This window comes from Ctenocephalides felis, unplaced genomic scaffold (assembly GCF_003426905.1).
Source record: "Ctenocephalides felis isolate EL2017-DRISC unplaced genomic scaffold, ASM342690v1 CF-g0.4_SCAFFOLD_01886, whole genome shotgun sequence".
In the NCBI taxonomy this organism is placed as follows: Eukaryota; Metazoa; Arthropoda; class Insecta; order Siphonaptera; family Pulicidae; genus Ctenocephalides; species Ctenocephalides felis.
The window spans coordinates 43,644,317-43,665,606 of NW_020538040.1; the positions used below are offsets into that span (position 1 = coordinate 43,644,317).

At 27.5% G+C, this 21,290-nt stretch overlaps 1 protein-coding gene across 3 annotated transcripts; it reads left to right on the forward strand.

Moving 5' to 3' along the window:
- The first annotated feature begins 90 nt into the window (after positions 1–90).
- Positions 91–20,309, forward strand: LOC113377752 (ATP-binding cassette sub-family G member 1-like). Of its 3 annotated transcripts, none has more exons than XM_026618165.1 (13): positions 91–424; positions 2,770–3,032; positions 4,520–4,643; positions 5,447–5,636; positions 9,148–9,293; positions 11,582–11,820; positions 13,801–13,935; positions 15,992–16,179; positions 17,447–17,615; positions 18,062–18,162; positions 18,467–18,622; positions 18,769–19,022; positions 20,206–20,309. In XM_026618165.1, the coding sequence occupies exons 2-13, from the start codon at positions 2,912–2,914 to the stop codon at positions 20,294–20,296; spliced, it is 1,914 nt and encodes a 637-aa protein (XP_026473950.1). In that variant the 5' UTR covers positions 91–424; positions 2,770–2,911; the 3' UTR covers positions 20,297–20,309. The 3 variants fall into 3 exon arrangements, with proteins under 3 accessions (XP_026473950.1, XP_026473952.1, XP_026473951.1); XM_026618167.1 differs by having other exon boundaries at positions 91–361; positions 2,705–3,032; XM_026618166.1 differs by having other exon boundaries at positions 91–361.
- The last annotated feature ends 981 nt before the right edge of the window (positions 20,310–21,290 follow it).

The following is a 21,290-nucleotide window of genomic DNA, read 5'->3' on the forward strand; positions in this document are numbered from 1 at the left end:
GTGCAATTGTTCTCATTCGTGATATGATTTTACTCATCATACAATTAAACGAGCTACTATCAATTGACATGAGGATAAAGTGACCTTTGTAGATAGATCTTGATTCCCACACAGCTGACGATAAAGCACAGTTTTGAATTGAACGGTCACAACTCAACATCGCATCGTGAACGTGCAATAAAAACTCATAACAATATTTAATAAAAAAAAAAAAAATTAACGTGGTTCAACAATTTGTTCTTTGTTTATTTTGAGTAGACTGATATATGCAAAAAGTGTAAAAAAATATAGATGAAATGCGAGAGCGTGATTTTGCAGACATGTGCTGAACAGTATACTATTGTGTTTAGATCTAGAAAGTGTAACGTTGTGATTTCTTACATGTTTAATATTGAATAATTATTTTAGAAAAAAAATAAGCATGGTGAACATTTAATTTTAAAATAATTAATTAGTAAAATTTGCAAAAGTTTTTAATAGTACCTAAAGTACAAGTGTTATAAGTTTAATTTAAAAATATATATATCAATAGCTAATAAAAACACACACACATATATATTTATATATATATATATATATATATATATATATATATGCGTGCATGTATAAAATAATAATTGTAATAAATTAATTTAATTTGACATGCGTAACTCTTAACCTAAATAATCATAATTTATTTAATATTCATTTAATAAAAATGTTTACCGAATAATTTAATTTTTGGAACAATATACAATTAAACCATTACATTCGTCACGCATCAAAAGTTGCTGATTCTGCCACAAATGTTTTTTATATATAATCATAATTTCTAAATATTTTATTATATTACTCATTATTGTTAATAAATAATGATTGGCTGTAGAATGTTTGTCTACAATTTGAACCAGACGCATTGACCGCGTTGCTTGGATTTACTTTATCCGATAGTGAAAGTATTAAAACCAGTTTTCATGGTTTAGTTATTTTTTACTGGTAATAGTAATAAGTAAGGAAATTTTCCACTAAAGTATCAAAATAATTTGCATACTAAGATTGTTCAAACTTATATGTATATAAAACATATTTCGATTTCTATATACATATATTATGTTTTTGTATTCGGTGTTGAAATATTTCTTGAAAGTTTTGTAGCTGCATTGCTAAAATTCAAAACGATAAATATTAGAAATTATTTATTTTGTACGTTTCAAAACTGTATGTATGTCATCATTCAGCACAGTCCTGAATACATTCAAGGAATAAGTAATTTCAAGACACTTCTAGAAGATCAACGTGAATTAAAGTGATAATATATGTAATGAATGGAATTATCTTTTAAGTACATATACTAATTACAGGCAAGATTAAAAATGTCTCTGGATTTCTTAAAGTTACACTTTAATATTCATTAAATATATTCTTACAACTAATTCATATTGTATTTTAATAAAGGAAAAATTCAATAAACATAAACGTAAACATAGCAGATAATTGCAATATGCAGATACCTGTGCAAGAATAAACAATTTAATGCACACCGTGCACACCTGTCCTTGCTAACATTTAAATAGGCTTCGAATAATTTATACGTATAAACATTGATTGCAATCGCATCGTACGTGATAGAATTATTAAATAACTAATTTGTATTATGTGCGTGTTTTCAATATACATTATTATATAAAATTATTTAAACTTCCCGTTTTAGTTTAAATATTTTTAGGTTGGTACACACATAAACTTCCACAAGGCGTGTATACCAAATTCTTACTTATTTGAATATTTTTAACTTACCTACGAAGGGAGCAGTTTGTTTGTTTGGAAATTTTATAGTGATAATTTAAAAAGTTGTCATTAATTCTCATTGATTAAGTCGATTAACTAATAACCATTAAAATTGCCCACGAAAATAATCTGCATTTGTACATGTAGACATTCATATATGTATATTTTAAGTTTTTTTTAACGTGGCTAAGTTTTCTTGTTTGTAGAAACATATAATTATTATCAAAAATAAATTAAAAATCGTAATCGATGAACTTATGAAACTTTAAATCGTTACTAAAACAACTATCAAGTAAGATAAAATAAAATGTATACAAAGTCAAATGAATTTGTAAAATTAATCTGATGGAAAAACTTAGTTAGACTTGAATTTTTTACAAAAAGAAATAAACTTTTGTTTTCTTATAATGTGATTTATGTGACTGTAAGGTCCTCGCAAAAACCACATAATAAATTAAGTATTTCTTTAATTTAAAATTAAGTTAAGATCAATGTCTTTTTCACGAAAACGTAAATAAGGCTGGAAGATCTGAATATTGATCTTTTCTCGAATTTACGATCGCAATCTATGGGAAGTTAATTATAAACAAATATGCATTTTCAAAGATAAAGTAGTTGCAGTTATCGCAAATTATTTATCATACTAACCCAATAAATAAAATACGAGTATTTCTGATAAATCTTTTGACGCAAAATTGAAAATGAATGATCTACTGACAAATAATCAATTATAATTTTGCACACTTATTTATTTGCAAAATATTATAAAATTTTAAATTATATTTTTTTAAATTTTACTTTATAAATTACCTGTTTATTTTCATTAACACATGCATTAAACTTACTAAACAGTAGTACACACTCTTCATAATTTATAAATAAAATAAAATGTTATAAAATATATCAAAATTATTAATATTTTAAAAAATATAATTAGATTGCGATAAGCCAATGTTACTAAAAAAGTAATTTCTTTATTTTGAATATTATCTTATCGAGTAGGTAATAATAAAATAATCAACAAACGTGAATTAATGAAGTGATAAAAAAATACTGACAATAATAGTGGCTCAAACGGAGATGCTTAGAAGTTCTGTGAAAAATATGTGATCGTTAATTTGTGCATGGACAAATTTTTATCAAAATGAAGACTAAAGATATGGAAATGAATTTAGAGGAACTGAAAAGTGATAACATCAAGAAACAGCAGGATGAAATCAATTTTTCATTTCGAAGTATTCGTTATACAAGATGCGACAGAAAAGGTAGTTCATAAAAACTTTTTTTTTTTTTTAAATTCTTTAACAGCGATCAGAACTTATGACTTCTATGAGCTGTTGTGATCGATTATCTTACAATTATTATAGATGGCAACCCAAACAGTTGTCCCATCTCTATGTGCTGAATTATTACAATTGTTGTAATAGTGATGACTTTTTACTTCCAAGTGGCATGTTGCCACTACAGCTATGCCCACGAAAGGCCATTCTCACTTGAAATCATATTTGAAATCTATGATTTCAAGTGAAAATTTGGTATCAAGCTGCTTTGATACCGAACCGACCGAGGTTGGATTCGAACCCGGGACTAGGATTTGCTAGCCCACGTTCTTACCACGGGACCACGGCCGGCCCTCATAAAAACTAATACTAATATTTGATATAAATATTTTTGATTGATTGATTAGCATTCAGCCTTACGGTCATTTAGTCATTAATTAATGTTATTCAATTTTTTATTATTATTTTTTTAAATTTTTAATAATTTTATCAGTCACAGTTGCTTTTCCTGTAATCTGAAGGAAATAGAGTTTGGAAACTTTTTATTTTTACATAGATTGTAATTCGATGGTTCTCGAGACGCTGAAATAGCAATTGAACAAAATTTGACGATGGATTACATTGTTTTCCATTTTTCTTGAAAATATTTTTCAGATACAGCTACAAAGCTCTAATTAAATCATAATATGGCATATAAATCAACCGTCAATCGGCAATCGATATTTAGAATTTCATTTAACCAATTAACTGTGATTGACGAATTTACTCGTCATGGTAAAGTGTCAGAATTTTGTGTATTGATAAGTATACTCATTATGCGTATAAAACATTAGCTATTTAAATTGCGATTAAAAAAAAGCAATATTCTAAATTTCAAGGTGGCTACACCGGTATAAAATAAGTAGACGCATTTTATAAGAAAAGTTGTAGGAACATCCCGATATGTGTAAATACTAGTCTTATTTAAGCTAAATAACCACACAGTCAAATGCCATAAAAAAGTTAAATAATAGCTATTTATTTAACATTTGCTACTGTTCACTTCAAAAATAGTTTTTGCATTTCATTGAAGCTATTCTTAGGTTTTTTTACATTTGCAAGTATAATATTTTATTGAATTTAATCTATTTTTAGTTTAACACGTATGTAATATATGCTTCTTTTAACCATAATACTATGACTGACGAATATGTTCGTCATAGTTCGATTCTAACGAACCAAAACTGTGCGCATTGTTAACTGGTTAAATTATAGCATTCTTTATAATAGTTATTTTTAGAAGCACCTATTGCTCATTAGTAATGGATATCTTTTATGACACACGTCATCTATTAAGAATAATCAAAAATAAAAAAATCATAAAGAAAAGTTGCACAGCTAATAAATTTCAATAAAATGATATTAATCTCACACTTATATTTTTAACTGCCTTTAATAATAGAAAAAACAACTAATAGCTATATTCTTTTCAGAAAAAAAATCAGTGTGCATACTGAAAGGAGTCTCGGGATGCTTTACATCAGGAAAACTCGTGGCCATACTAGGTCCATCAGGTGCAGGGAAATCTTCTCTGCTCAATATACTATCGGGGTTCAGGTATAAAATGAAATAAAATATCTTAACAACGATTTATAATGTCGGAAGAATAAAACACAATTTCTTTGTAGATTTATAAAAAAAACATTAGACGATATTTAACACCTTTTTGATTTTTTTTTAAATATTATTGGCCTCTGCTTTACAGCATTTTTAGCCACCTACATTATTCATATTATTTTTCATCATATTCTATACAATTCTTACATATATATTATATATTTCTTATACATTCGTCATATATATATATATATATATATATATATATATATATATATATATACTATCTCTTCTTATATCCTAATCGTCCATTCTTTCTTCAATTCTATTCAATTTTCATTCTTCTTGTTTCTCAATATGTTCTTCTCATCTTCTAAACAAAACTTCTTTTTTCCTTCTTACTTCTAATACAATTTTTTCTTGTATTCTACAAATGAACAATTTTTAATCTACTTTAATATTTTATATTTTTAATTCTGGTATTGCTGAAGATCCGAACCGAATTCCTCCAGCGTGTGAGTCGAGAGCGCTACTGAGTGAGCTATTCCCGCCTCCTTTCTGATTAAATTTAATATTTATTGTGCTAAATAAGCAAGTGTTATGTGTTGTAAAAAATGCTGCAGATAATGCTAATATTCAGACAAATAAATATGTACTTCGGCCGTTAATATATATTTTTATAATGTCGTCTTTTAACATTTGTATTTCTATTTGACCTATGTTGACTGAATAAATTAAAGATAGTCTGATTCTTTTTCAATATATATTTTTATCTCTGAGCATAAACATTTTATTGTTATTAGAGAAACAGGCGTGCAAGGTTCAATACGTCTCAATGGAGCAAATGTGACATTAGATAAAACGGGTTTTAGGAAAGCCTGTTGTTATATAACCCAAGATGCGGCAATGCTGGACCAACTAACAACGAGAGAAACTCTCATGTTGGCAGCAGAACTGAAATTGAAAACAAGAAAATCGGGTAAAAAACTGATGGTAAGAACCAATTCAACAAATGAACATCTCATAACACAATAGAAATCCTGTTCTTATTATATCTATAATATAGGTATTTGCGAATTTGTCTTTCTAAATTGCTAACTTCATGTAGTTCTATATATTATAATTTTTTGAACACTGTTTCCAATTTAAAGCAGAACTAGTGGGGTATGGCATCGTGCCTTAAGGCAAATTGCTGGAACTTCCCGTACCGTAACGAAATGTTCGAGGAATATTAAATGTTTTCAAATAGATTACTATAAATATTGTAACATTATCTAATATTTGTGAAACCTTCAAAACGTGGAGAAATGCAAAAATTTCCATTTTCGATTTTCGGGCCATTACTAATTACCATTATAACTACTCTACGGAAGTTAAAAAAAATTATTGCATTTTTTGTTAGAATACAATATTGGTTCAGTCTGCCTTGATTTTTAAGATTCTTTTTATATTATTGAGCTTCTTATAAAATTACTTATTAACTTTCTACAAGGTGAATTAATACTCCAATAAGTTATTGAAATCATGATTATTTCGAGAACTTTTGATGCTTTTGGCATTTCCAATGATATGCCTCATTTTGGCTAGAACGGTGGATCCGATTTTGATCCATAAAAAAATGTAATCGATTCATATTCTTAATGCTCTGAATCCATTGGCTTTTCAAAATATGAGATTAAAATTGACAATTTGATTCCGCACTAATATGACATGAGAATTATTAGAATTTACTTTCGAAAGTTTATGTAGTTAATAAAGACAAAAGACGTATCTTATATCTAAAACTTTTTTACGGATTTTTAAGGATTTTGAAATCCATTTCATAAATTATATTATATACATAATAAGAAACTTTGTACAATAAAGTTTAATTAAGTTCATTATTTCAAAATTTTACAAAATATATATTTTTTGAATATTTTAAAATGTCTTAAGATTTACTTTATGATACTTGCAAAATAACAATATACTATAAAGTAGGTACAACATTTTGTGCAAATATATTATTCGACTTTATTATGAATTCAAATTTATTCTGAAAATGAATTATTGACGTAAAATCGCTAAAAACGATCAATAAATAACCGACATATTACGTTACATATTCGCTTTTCTACGTTTAGTTTTGACATTCATTAAAAGACGTTTTTGAGATGTAGTAAAGATTTATATTTTCTGTATAATATCTGCATGTGTAAAAAAAAGAAAAAACTATGATGAAATATGCTGTGAAATATTCCGTATGAAGTAATAAACTCTTTACAAGACAATGGACAATCATATTGTGTAAGCACGGTTTATAGATTCAAGATCATCTCAATACAGTACTGCGAACCTCCTTGTTCCCCGTAAATCATACCTTATATGTGGAACATAGATGTATGCCAGATACTATTATTAATATTTTCATAAAGTATAGAAACCATACAAGGCACAAAATTAAAACAAGCGTTTTTTGGCAACTTTAGAAATACCCATAACCCTCATGAAACTTAGAAATTTGTGTCCGCTACTTCTATAATACTATACTATTCTAATCCGAAGATTATGAAGTAAAATGCTGCGTTTTGAGAAAATGTTACAAAACATAATAAATTCTTTTATTCTATATATTTTGACTTGATTGGCACTCCTTAAGGAAGAACAAAGCGCAAAAATAATAAAGTCTTAATTTAAAAAGAACATATCAAAGCGTTTGAGTAAAACTCATATATATAAAGAACGCACATATTTTCTCTTAATTAACTTCCCGTAGGGTAAGTTATAGTAATCGCAAAAAAATCGAAAATGAAAATTTTTATATATCTTTACGTTTCAGAGGTTTCTGAATATTTTGGCATACCTTAGAAAAAATGGATGTGTGTGTGTGTGTGTGTGCGTGTGTGTATGTATGTGCGGATACAAATATTCGTCGACGATTTCGGGAACACCGATCAACCGATTTGAATAATTTAAAAAACATTCGATCCGTATTGATAAGGAGACGTGCTGATTAGTTTTTGGCGGAGGTAGGTCTAGCCGTTCCGAAGATATGGGGCAAAAAGTGCCAAAAACGGTACCTCAGTTTTTAATAGAACGGAGCGTCCGATTTTAATAATTCAAAAAACATTTTACTTGTATTGACAAGATGAAGATTTGATCAAATTTTTATAAGGGCAGGTTTAGCGGTTTCGGAGATATAACAAAAAAAGTAAAAAAATGCCATTTGGCGGTCAAAAATGATCATTAGACATATGCACATCAAATTATCAGATATTTTATAGAGATTTTAACAATAAGTATAAATTTTGTTTACATTCCTATGGGTTCCGTACCAATGTTTACCCGTTAGACAGCGAGGCGGCGCTTACGCGCTTTATATTTTGTCTCTATGCATTTAAAGCAGTACGATTGCTTTGAAAAAAAGTTCAGATCTTCCAACATATGTCAAAATAAAGAAAACATTTTTTTTTCAAAAAAAAAGATTTAAAAAAAAAAATTTAAATATTTTTTTTTTCAATTTTTTTTTTCAAAAAAAAGTAATTTTTTGTCAAATTTATAGTTTCTCAAAAATCTTATTTTTTCGAAGTAATTTTTTTAAAAATGTTATTCGTTTTTAAAAAAAATAATCATTTTTGGTACGGGAAGTTCCAGCAATTTGCCTTAAGGCACGATGCCCTAATTGCGTTAAGACAGAATTCCACTTACAGCTAGTTTATACATGGATGATAAGATTCTGTAGTATGCCTAGATTTCCACCGTCATGAGATAACAACATCTCAAGGCTGGAATTTCGATTATTTTGCAAGAAGCTTGTCCACGCTGCAATGTCAGTCAATCGTGACTTTTAATTATTCAACTGGATAATATTTTTATGATTTATTATCATACATAGCGATTATACATTTAATTACATAGCAAAATATTATACATTTAATTAAAATTAATAATTTTTTTTTATGTTTAAATGATAATAGTAATTTCATAAGTCAAATAAGCCAATTACTCTTGATATCATAACTTGAATGATTTAGTAAACATTAGAAATATCTTACAGAACCTTAATGATATTATTATTTCAATTAAAATAGTAATTCTTGTAAGCGAATAACTATTTGGCTAAAACAATTTTTGATACCAAAAAATTTTATTTTGAAATATTTTTTTAGTATGATCGACTTAATGCAATAACTAATTAGCACTAAGTTGAACGTTTTAGTGTTGATAAAAAACAAATAAACTCGCATAAACCGTATTGTCAATCGAATCGAATGTTTTTTAACATTAGTCGCGGTCCTTAACATAGCAATGTAATAAATACTAACATAATACATATACTCTATAAACAATCATGCTAAAATGATCTAAAGTTCTTCAACTCCAAAGATATCAAAATAGTTAATTTATTTGCAATTCTAATAAATTGCCTTATAAAAAATATGAATGTTATTTTAGTAATGCATTATGTGAAGTCTGTAGGTATATGAAACATATTCATTTTTTTGAAATTGCCAAAATTTTACAGGTAGATGACATTGCAAAATTGCTAAACTTAACAAAATGTTTAGACACACGAGTTAGTTGCATTTCTGGAGGCGAGAAAAAAAGATTATCAATTGGAGTCGAATTGGTGACAAATCCGCCAATTATGTTTTTTGATGAACCCACTAGGTAAATAATTGTACACACTAATATATATAAATATATGGATGTATATATATATATATATGTATATATATAATAATAATAATAATAAATAGTAGTCTGCCCGAAGGCAAGTCCATGGTATGAGAGCACTACAGCATTAATGATTTTCTTCCCCTATATATTTATATATACATATATATATATATATATATATATATATATATATATATAAAACTTCAAAATGTCATTTACATCTGAATGACTCTCATATTTAGTCAAATATTTAGATTTAAAATAGTTAGGACTGTTAATATGAAATGTAGAGAAAAATTCTCTATTATGTAGAAAAAATTATGATTAATTTATAGTTTTTCTATTTTTATGATAAATGGTGCACAACAACTTAACGAAATTTGAAATGTATGCAAAAATTTGAAAATTCATATGTATTAAATTATACATTCTAAAAGGCATGCAGCTCTAGTGGGAATCCTTTTAATATTTAAGAAACCAAAAATGTTTATTATACCATTTATGTTTCCTAACGGCCATATAAAATGTATATAAACATAAATAGAAAAATTCTCGATAATGTTTATCTTATATCATTTAAATTATACAATAAAAATATAAGTTCAAGGTTACAATGCCATGGACATGGTAAATATTTTTTTACAGAGCGAACACGGATCAGAAACGAACATTTATAATTAATGCTTGAATGCTATTATCTTTGTTTTCAAATCAAAACTAAATTCAAATGAAATATAGAATCGCCACATTGCTAATTGAAATTGAAAAAAGGTTTCATATGCAAATCGTAGATTAAAAATCTTTGGATTGTGAAATAATATCATTTACGTACATCCTAAATAATTGCTCTAATATTATTATTTAACCGCAAAAATTAAATATGAAACAAAATGATCTTTATGTTTTAATTCCATAGTTCGAATATATTTAATCTGAACATCTTATATTTTCGCAAATCATTCATTTCATTAATAAGAAAATCTTTTAACTGCGATTAATTAATATAAAATCAAATATGTATGTATTTAATCGTTAACACTGCAATTACGATTTATTTTATAATATATAGATAGACTAACTAGAGATATGACACATGCACGTGTATACGTAGTACGTACTCTCTTTCTCTTACTCGGTACATACATACAAACATGCATTGGTATATATATATATATATATATATATATATATATATATATATATATGTTATATATATATAACCTTGTTGAGACAATTTTCCAGTGACCGGACCAAAAGCACGTCTTCTACGAGAAAGCGTATTATGCGAGATAAGAACAATATGTTTCAAAATGCAGCGTATATGTATATATTTTACATTATTTATTATATATAACATATACAGGACCGTTGCTAGAATCTTCAGCGCCCCTCCCTCTATTTTTTAAACTGTTTTACAGTTTGTCATTGAAATTGTATAAAAAAGTACGTTAATTTTTTTAATTTCTATTTTATTTCTTTAATAATAAAATAACTAGTGGGGCGCATGGCATCGTGCCTTACGGCAAATTGCTGGAACTTAACATTTTTGAAAAAAAATATACTTTGACAAAACTGGATTTTTGAGAAACTATAAATTTTTGAATTTTTTTTTTTTTTGTTGAAAAAAAAAACTTTGAAAAAAAATGTTTTCTTGATTTTGAAATATTTTGGAAGTTCTGAACTTTTTTCAAAGCAATCGTACTGCTTCAACTGCATAGAGACGAAATATAGAAGCGCGTAAGCGCCGCGTCGCCGTCTAACGGATAAACATTGGTACGGAACCCATAGGAATGTAAACAAAATTTATACTTATTGTTAAAATCTCTATAAGATATCTGATAATTTGATGTGCATATGTCTAATGATCATTTTTGAGCGCCAAATGGCATTTTTTTTACTTTTTTACTAGATCTCCGAAACCACTAGACCTGCCTTTATGAAAATCTAATCAGTTGTTTATCTTGTCAATACAAGTAAAATGTTTTTTGAATTATTAAAATCGGTTGATCCATTCATCGGTTGATACATCCATTTTTTCTAAGGTATGCCAAAATGTTCAGAAACCTCTGAAACGTAAAGATATATAAAAATTTTCATTTTCGGTTTTTTTGCGATTACTATAACTTACCCCACGGGAAATTAATAAAAGTAAAATATTAGATATCTAGAACTAACGGAAGATGTTTTCATAGATCGTTAATGCTTTTTAGGTACAAATTTAAAAAGAACCATAAAAATTTGATTATTTATAAATGTTCGTATATTATTTCCTACGACAGTGGCCTCGACAGCGTTTCGTCCTATCAGCTAATGACCCATCTTCGAAGCTTAGCTCGGGGTGGTCGCGCCATCATCTGCGCGATACACCAGCCATCATCTCGACTGACTGAACTTTTCGACGACATACTGGTACTTAGTGCGGGCCGAATTATATACCTAGGGCCACTTGGTGACATGGTTGAAACAATGGAACGATTCGGCCATCAATGTCCACAATTTTATAATAGAGCCGATTTTGGTAAGTCATTTATTAAACATTATGTGTATGATATTTACTGCTTTAAGAGGGTCTTCCTATGTGATGGGTTGAAAAAATCGATTTTTTTCTTTTTTCATATTTTGGTAGATTAAACCTTTAAAAATAACATATTAAAATTTCAAATCGATATCTCAAATAGTTTACAGCCATTTAAAAAGTATACATATAGTATATAGTACAACGATCATTTTATCTTTAAACGCGTTTTTCTCAAAACTGTGTTTTTCAAACTTTCCTCCATTGTATCTCAGAAACGGCTGGACCGAATTACTTGAAATTTACAGGGCACACTCAATATATTTAAACGCATGAAATGAACTATTATCAATTGAAAATTTTCAAAACTTCGATTTTTTTATAGCAAAAAACAAAAAAAAGCCTAATTTGCAACTTTTATTTCAAATGTTTATCAAAAATCCAGTTTTTTTTATATTCATTTGATTATAGTTCATTCCGTGCTTTTAAGCCTACAAATTAAAACGCCGTTTATTTTTTTTTTTCTGATAAGCCGATCAGCCGGAATCGTGGAGGAAGTGGGAGCTCTTTTTTTCGAGGCAAGGGTGTTCAGAGCGCTGTAACTCTAGTTTGACTGAATATTTTTAGCTGAAATTTTATATTTATACTGTCCAAATATGTGTTAATAAATGATAAGAAACTTGAAAAATCCAGTTTTTTTTATATTCATTTGATTATAGTTCATTCCGTGCTTTTAAGCCTACAAATTAAAACGCCGTTTATTTTTTTTTTTCTGATAAGCCGATCAGCCGGAATCGTGGAGGAAGTGGGAGCTCTTTTTTTCGAGGCAAGGGTGTTCAGAGCGCTGTAACTCTAGTTTGACTGAATATTTTTAGCTGAAATTTTATATTTATACTGTCCAAATATGTGTTAATAAATGATAAGAAACTTGAAGCTCTAAATATTTACTGGTCGAAGAAAAAAAATTCTAAAATATCCCTAAAAAACAGGCCGTCACATAGGAAGACCCCCTTAACTGAAATTTACTAATAAGTGAGACTGAGCTGATAAACTATGGAATATTTTTCTTGTCACTTAAGGACTGTATACAATTTTTGACATCCAAAATCTTTCTGACTGAGTGCTTACAAGATTAGATCATTTAGAGAAATGCCCTTCGAAATATTAATCAATACAATACTTTTGTATAGTTTTTCGCCTGCAAAATATTTTTCAGTCATTGCCAAACAGAATTTATGGAATAGGTAGAAATTTTAGAAAATCCAACCAAACGAATGCGTCAAATAATCGATGGTTAAATTACCATTTTGAATCAAACAATCTATTTCGAATCAAACTATTTCCTTATAGACATTTTTAATCAATTATTTCTATGAACTATTTGTAAGTTTTGGTCCAAGATAGATAGTAGAACAGATGAAGGATTATTGTAACAGTTTTTTTTAAATTAATATTTTTGGAATCCAATTATTAAATTTTAACAAAATAGAGATGGATAGTTGCTGTAGTTATTCCTCTAACAAATCAAGTAAAAATAATTGCACAACTGTTCTTCAATATTTCATGGTTAATCAATTTCTAGGATATATATATATATATATATATATATATATATATATTTATATAGTATTAGATTTAAAGATCGGGCGTTAGATCAATAAAAATTGTATGAATGTTTTGTTTTAATTTATTTTGAATCCATACGTTTTGGCTAACATCCTAACCCCAGCAATAAAAAGGTAAAAATTTAATAATGTTTCGTCACATACGTCCCGTTTGGCTTCCAAATTGCGGTAATTACTTTAAAAAAGCCCTTTTTTAATTTTATTTTAATTATCGAGCCAAACGGAACGTATGAGATGAAACATTATAAATTATTTCATGTTTTGTAACAGTAATAATTTTATATGTGTTTTTCTATGTGAATTTACGTATATTATTAGTTCACTAATATTACTAAGCAATTATTGTTTCAATCCTTAGCGTTAGAAGTAGCAAGTTTAGAACGAGGCGAAAACCTCGATCCTCTGGTAGAGTTTACAGAAACTAAATGGAGTAGAAATCACGCCGAAGTAGGAATCAACACTATGAAATGTGATAATAACAAACATACAGATCGTAAGTACTTATCTAATTATAATTATATAATTTATATATAATTTAATACTAATTTCTCCAATATTTATGTATTGTACTCATCATAAAGAATTAAAAAAAATTTTTTTTCAATCATATTATTCTAACGTTAATCTATAATATGTATTTATTTATCATGTCTATGCAATTGTTATTGGAAACTTATTGTTTTGAGTCATATTTTATTTGAGTAGATAAAGTTATTGTTGTCTGGCGCGAGAAGAGGTTAATGTAAATAGAATGCATATTGTTCTTGACATAATTACTATTTATTGGTATTTATCGGTTTGCTATATAAAATTAACTGTAAAGTAACTGTAATAATCTTTTTTGTTGCTGTTCGACTTGGTACTCTTAAATATGTTACATTTTTTGTATTAATCACAATTTAACATTTAACATTTTTTTAAGTAATAACATGTAACTAGACCATAAATATGATAATTGAATGATTCATATTAAATTGTTTAATTTTTAGCAGCATTTACAAATTACGTGTTTTCCGTATTTTGTATTCTGCAAATTTCGTATTACTCCTGTAAATAATTTATATTCAATTTAAGATCAATTATAGAAATAAGTAACTTAAGTCTAGAGTCTAAGCTCTAAACAAAAAACCATTTTCAATCGTAATTTGTGTCACTGAAAAAAATCTTTCGAAAAAAAATAATTTGGCACAAATTTGAGAAGATGCATTTAGGCGCCATTGATCTATCATCAAAGTTAATAATGAAGCTTATTCTCAATAAATATATTTCAAATGGTTTTTCATGCATCAATTTTTTGGTAACGCATGGTAATTATAAAAAGAATTATGCCAATTTTTTAAAATTATTTATTAATGACAATTACAGAATACTAATTGATAATGCATCGTAATTTAATTTATATTGCAAGTAGTTGCGTTTCAAAAACGTGCAAACTAAAGGCAAAATATCGCTAGGGGAAATAGGGATAAAATGGTATGGACAAAATGACACAGTGACCTTATTTAACAATTGGCTAGTTTTAGTAGTAATCACTTCAAGCGTGTATCGCAGTAATCACTTGAAATGTGTATCGCGCCTTCAAAAGCTTATTTTGAAGGTATATTTTCATGTCTGTTGGGGCCTTATGTCTTTATTTCGTGTTTTTCCAAGCACTACAGGGTAGTCCATTCGAGCCAAGAAAACGACAATTGAAGCCTGTCAAGAGTGATTGGCTTTTAACTTCTATAACTACTTCTAAATAAAAACAAACCAAAAGATCGATTGGTAAAAAGAAGAAATTTGTACTTATTGTAAAACCCTATATTCCCGTTCTGAGCTCTGCAATAGGTTGGTTACGATATGTGATTTGTTCCCTTGTGCTAATGTCCGAAAGATTTATTTAAAAAATAGCATCTCAGCATGGCCTTACCAAATATGGCATTTTGCCCGTACTATATGAACAGAATGGTTATAATGGTTATAATGATATAATATCATTAATTAAATAAATATTAAAGGGTGGTCCTTCTAGTGGTCCTAGTGATCTAGTGATCTTGCAGTTTAGATATTTCTGTAAAGAAAACATATAAAGTATTATACATCGTTAGAAAGGTCTAAAAATTCTTAGTTTTTTTTCATATATCGCAACTTCAAATTCAGCACGGTGTGGCCTACAGGCAAGTTGCTATCGATAAATTCCAATTTTTAAATAGGCCACCCTATATTAAAAAACAAAACACCATACCATTTTATCCGTACTTCATCTAGTAATAAACCCTTTCTTCATTCTCATCTTATAAAAATTTAATTTTTTTGAAAATGCTTAATATTTAAACATTAACTTATTTTTTTTAAATAGCGTTGAACCCTTTTAAACAATACCATACACAATTTCTTTACGAGATACCGTTGCAGTAGATTGATACAAGATATCATATTAACTTAATTTTTCATTTGTGTACAAAGTGCGTTAAATTTTATTGTTGTTATATTTGTTTAAACAGAAAATAGTTTAAACAAAAGATGCGGAATATTCAATATATGTATTTGATTTTTTATACTTATTACAGAATCGCTCGTGGCAAAAATCCCGCTCTTGAATGATGCAATTCGAATAGAATTTGGCGAAACGGAGCCTCTCTCTTGCAGCTTAAAGAAAGTTATGAAAGCAAGATCGGAATCTTTGTATCCGACATCATTTATCAAACAATTCGCAGTATTGTCAAAACGATCGCTATTGTGCACGTCACGAGACTTTGTAAGTACTATATTTGCGGTTTCTTAAAAAACTCAAGTATTTACTTATAACCTATATCAACAGCACTTGTAAACACAATAAGTCAACGTGATTATACATTTCTATGTTTTTGCTAAAGTCATTGCTATTTTTAGAAATTTAGATGTTTTTATATGCTTATTAATAATACAGTAAAACTGACACTTCTAAAAATAGCTTCTGATAATACATAGTGAAATCCTTCGTTTTTGGTAGATGTTCAATTTCATGATTTATGGTTGATTGCCCCCATAATGCTATACCCTGTTCTTTTACAATGTGGTTTCATTTTTTATGAGTTGAAAATGTAAATAATCAAATGATATGATTTTTTTTTATCAAAACTAAATTTATCAAGTCAAGGTGCTGAAATTCATAAAGAAAGTTCATTTTCAGTTCAATATAGCTATGTTCAGTTCAGTTCAATATGGGTTTTTGAATATAAGGTAGACCGGAGCTTAAAGGTTCGAGGGTAGAAAAGTCCAACTCCGATATATCAAAAACAAGTAAAGTTAGAAATTTAACAATATTTGAAAGTAGAAGGGAAAAAGACAATAAAAGCAGTTTTAAAAAAGATAAATTAAATATATATATATATATATATATATATATATATATATATATATATATATATATATATATATATATATATATATATATATATATATATGTATATAAATAGTTATACCAACTCTGCTGATAAATATTTCTGACGAAATACCAATTCAAGGTTAAATACAGTGTTATCTCTATACCTATTAAATTTATATTCTGCGTTGGTTGAATAATATAGCTAATTAAAACATTAAAATTGAAAATAAAACATTGGATCTGTTTGCCCCCTGGCCGTTCCATTCTACGCCGCCCATGTGGTAAAAACGACCACGTAACAAATTTCTGAGCAAAATAAAACATTTATACAATGATGAATTAGTTGGGAGTTTTACTGAACATAGTCAGATAGTTGTTTATTTGATATGTGTTATTTATTGTTATATAATTGGTTTCGTTTTCACAATATCGAATCAATATCGAATTTTCACAATATCGAAGTCAAATTGTTCTTTTTGTGCCTCACCATATCCTATTTTAAAAATATAATATTTTTATTATATTATACTTAGAATAAGCGCATTTTATACATATATAATTTTTGCATATCTACATGAAAACCACGAGATGATGAATTGCATATAGAGAATTTAATAAATTATATTTAAAGTAATTTATCTGGTTAATATCTTTGCAGTACTTTGCACAATTGCGTGTACTCTGTCACATTCTTGTTGGATTATTACTGGGGGGAGTATTTTGGAGCGTTGGGGACGATGCAGCTAAAGTACCAACAAATGCGTCGTGCATTTTCTTTTTCCTAATGTTTATTTTTTTCGCAAATTCGATGCCAACTGTTCAAACATGTAAGTTAAAAGTCGAAAAAAAATATAATTTTCGAAATATATAAACATTTTGAAGAAATATATATAGGGCTGCATTGCGAACTTTTCAGCAAATATATTTTTAATAAATATTTGTGATGTCGAAAGCTTCTTTGTACTTCATTTCTGAGTGGAAAACGCATATATCTTTTAACAAATACCTTTGGATTTCTAATCGCTATTTATTGTTCAAATTAAAAATATTGACTAACAAGAGAAAATTAGATGTTATCATTTTATATGTTTCATGCATATGGTAACTTAGCTCAAACGAACAAAATCTACAATAAAATTGTTGTATAACTGAAGTGTTGATTTAACACATCAATACAATTAGTATAGTGAGCTTTAATTCATCATCATGTATTCATCTTTATAATAATTTAATAACTACTGAAATTAATTAATTCAATTTAAATTAATTTAAGTTCCCAAGGAGACTGCAGTATTTATAAGGGAACATCTCAATAATTGGTATTCATTGAAGAGTTACTACTTTTCGAAGTTAATATCTGATATTCCAATACAGGTTAGTTCATTTTTAAAATTAGTTATTTTTAAAATAGTTATTGACGAACACCGATACCAAATGTTTAAAATTTTAGATAAAGTGTAATTTTTGATTATTTATATCCAAAAAAAATGGTATTTGATATCTCAGATTTCAAAATTCTCATCATTCTTTATCATTTTACAAAAAATGTGAAATAGTAAATGAGTCGATTGTTGACGAAATAAAGACATTGGTTTTGTGAAAAATTAAAATATTTTTTTAAATAAAATATTGCATTTATTGTTTCACACTTAATTATTTTTTATATGTATAATTCCAGTTAATATGCCCATCATGCTTCATATTAGTAGCATATTATATGACTGGGCAACCAGGCAACTTTATTCGATTAGGTCACCTATGGTTAATTTGTTTATTGGTGGCTTTAATTGCGCAAAGTATTGGTCTAGTATCAGGAGCAGCATTTGGAGTACAGGTAACTCATTCTACTTGAAATGATATAATTATATACTTCAACCCTACAGACGTTACCATGTTTAGAACGAAAGATTTCTTTACTATCAAAATATTCTATATACTATATTATTTATAGAATTGGGTATAGATTGTTGATATTTTCAGCTCGGCACATTCCTAGTACCAGCATTTTGCATACCAATGCTGGTGTTTTCTGGTTTTTTCATGCGCCTAACTGAAGTACCTTCGCATCTGATGTTCCTTTGCGATTTGTCTTATTTCCGTTACGCATTTGGGGGTGCAATATTTGCAATATACGGAAACGGAAGGCCCTTCCTGGAATGCTCACAGCCGTTTTGCTTGTACAAATCGCCTGAAAAATTCTTGAATGATATGGGATTGAATAAGGAAGATTTTTGGTAAGCAAACGACGGTTAAAATCGATCAAATTTATGAGCTTGAAATAATGTTATTCATATTTCGCTAAAAGTAGCATGATTATAAGAAAATGTTCTTCAAAGAAATCAAGCATGATTTACGTATATTTCATTAGAAAAAATGAATTGCAAATATATTTCTGATTGAATACATCAGGTCTTCTAATGGGTAAGATTTTATTTCCGTTGTAAGACGTTTCTGAATAGAATTGGATATACTGATGTACACACTTCTCACATTGTTCACACATATTTTCAGTTATTTCCGATGCTTAAGCTATTATTTGATGTTTCGATTTTCGTATGATAAATTATGGACTAATAACCGCTTATCATTTTTTTTAGTGTTCGATCTTTGCAAATTTACATAAAAAACTCAAAACAAATAATTGTCATATTAAATAATATAAAATGTATAAAAATATGTTTTGGGCTTTTATGTAAATACCAACAATTAAATTAAGTCGATTATTGAATATAAAATTACAATTAAATCGTCAATTTGCAATTAAGAGGTCAATTATCTTGACTACGAAAACTGAAGCGGAAAAATGTAATTATTATTATTAATACACGGAATTTACATATAGATCAATTATTCAACATTGATTACAAAGTAGTTAGTCTGTGAATACAAATCAGTTTGAAGCTATTAATTATGGTATTAATAGATAAACAACTTTTTACTTGAAGCAAATACTCGACGATATTTTTTTTATCATGTCAGTGTTGCAATTTATTATCATTTTTATACACAAGTATTTAATTATAGCATTATCTATTTTATCATTTTGCTTGCTCATTTGCTATATCATATCTACTTTTTCAATAATTACTTATAGATAATTATTATATGTTATAAGTATTCCACTCATCAATATAGACGATAAACAAAATTTAAAATTTAATTTTGCGGACTCTTAGAAATCAATAAATTATAAAGGGCTCCGTGTTAAATTTTTTCAATTGCAAAATTTATATTGGTGTACAAAATTTATAAAGTTTGTTATAATAATGTATAACAACTTCCAGAGTTTAACAAAACATTATAGTTGCACGCTAATATTAAATGTTATCAAAAGTCATATATAAACTTGTCACCTCTGATTTTGTTTGTTTTCTTTGTATATAAATAATTTAATGCATTATATTTGATTATTTTCAGGTTTGACGTAGGCATTCTTGCAGTTTGGTTTATTTGTTTGCAAATTACTTTGTATATAATTTTAATAATAAAATTATGCAGGTGCCGCTGAAAATTGAAACAGTCACAAAGAATTTATATTTCTGTACTTGTATATAATGCATATCAGTATAATAATAGTATAATTAAATTTTTATAATAAACTTGTATTTTTGATAAACTTGAGTTTTATTCACTCTTATTGTTGATGATTATATCCTAATAACAAATAAAAACTTCGATAATGTGGGTTCTATTTTTACGTCAAATATTTAATCCAGACATGTAATATATAAAAGTAAACTCTGCGAACTAATCAAAATGAGTAAAAAAAAAAAAATAATAGATAAAATATTTATTAACTAAAATATTAGCATGAAAACTTATTTGGTTTGACAACATGGCATATTAAGAAGCAATATGCGTTTTGTAAATTTGAAATTTATTCTTAACAGCAAATTCAGAAAAACGACTTATCCATATTTGAAAATTTGAAGCACAACATTCTTGATTAATAGCTTTCGACAAGTTTTTAATTTCCAAAATCGGTTCAGGATTTTTATGCGGAAGAGTTGACGTTTTTTTTATTTAATTGGTATTTAAAACGTTAGCGGACGTAAAAGCTTTACTTATTTTTATTGTGATGCAGAATGACGTGGATACTATGGCATTTAAATTATAAAGTCAATTAATTATTTTGAATTTAATATTATACAACTTTAGGTTTTTGTAGTTATTTACCTGTCAAAATAATGACTAACTGATAATTTAGGTGTTTTTGTATTACCTTATCTTTTACCGTCACTAATTAGCTTAGACAAGAAAATTACGTAAAATGGAAGCGAAATACTTAACATAGATGATATAGTATTCTTGGTATGTATGAATATGAAAATCAGACTATCTTTATAAACGGCTTTTAACCAAATCACAACTAATTTAAAAATTAAATGACTGCCATTTTTTGTACCTTTCTGAAACTTTTATTATCCGCAAACGTGTTAAAAACGCCTAAGCAGACCGATCATCATCCACAGCCATTCAACGTGTTTATATTTTTAGTATTG

Coding starts and splice junctions, on each gene's coding strand:
- LOC113377752 (XM_026618165.1), top strand. CDS start 2,912: ATGAAGACTAAAGATATGGAAATGAATTTAGAGGAACTGAAAAGTGAT. Junction 13,936..15,991: donor TAATAACAAACATACAGATC/GTAAGTACTTAT, acceptor TACTTATTACAG/AATCGCTCGTGGCAAAAATC. Junction 19,023..20,205: donor TTGAATAAGGAAGATTTTTG/GTAAGCAAACGA, acceptor GATTATTTTCAG/GTTTGACGTAGGCATTCTTG.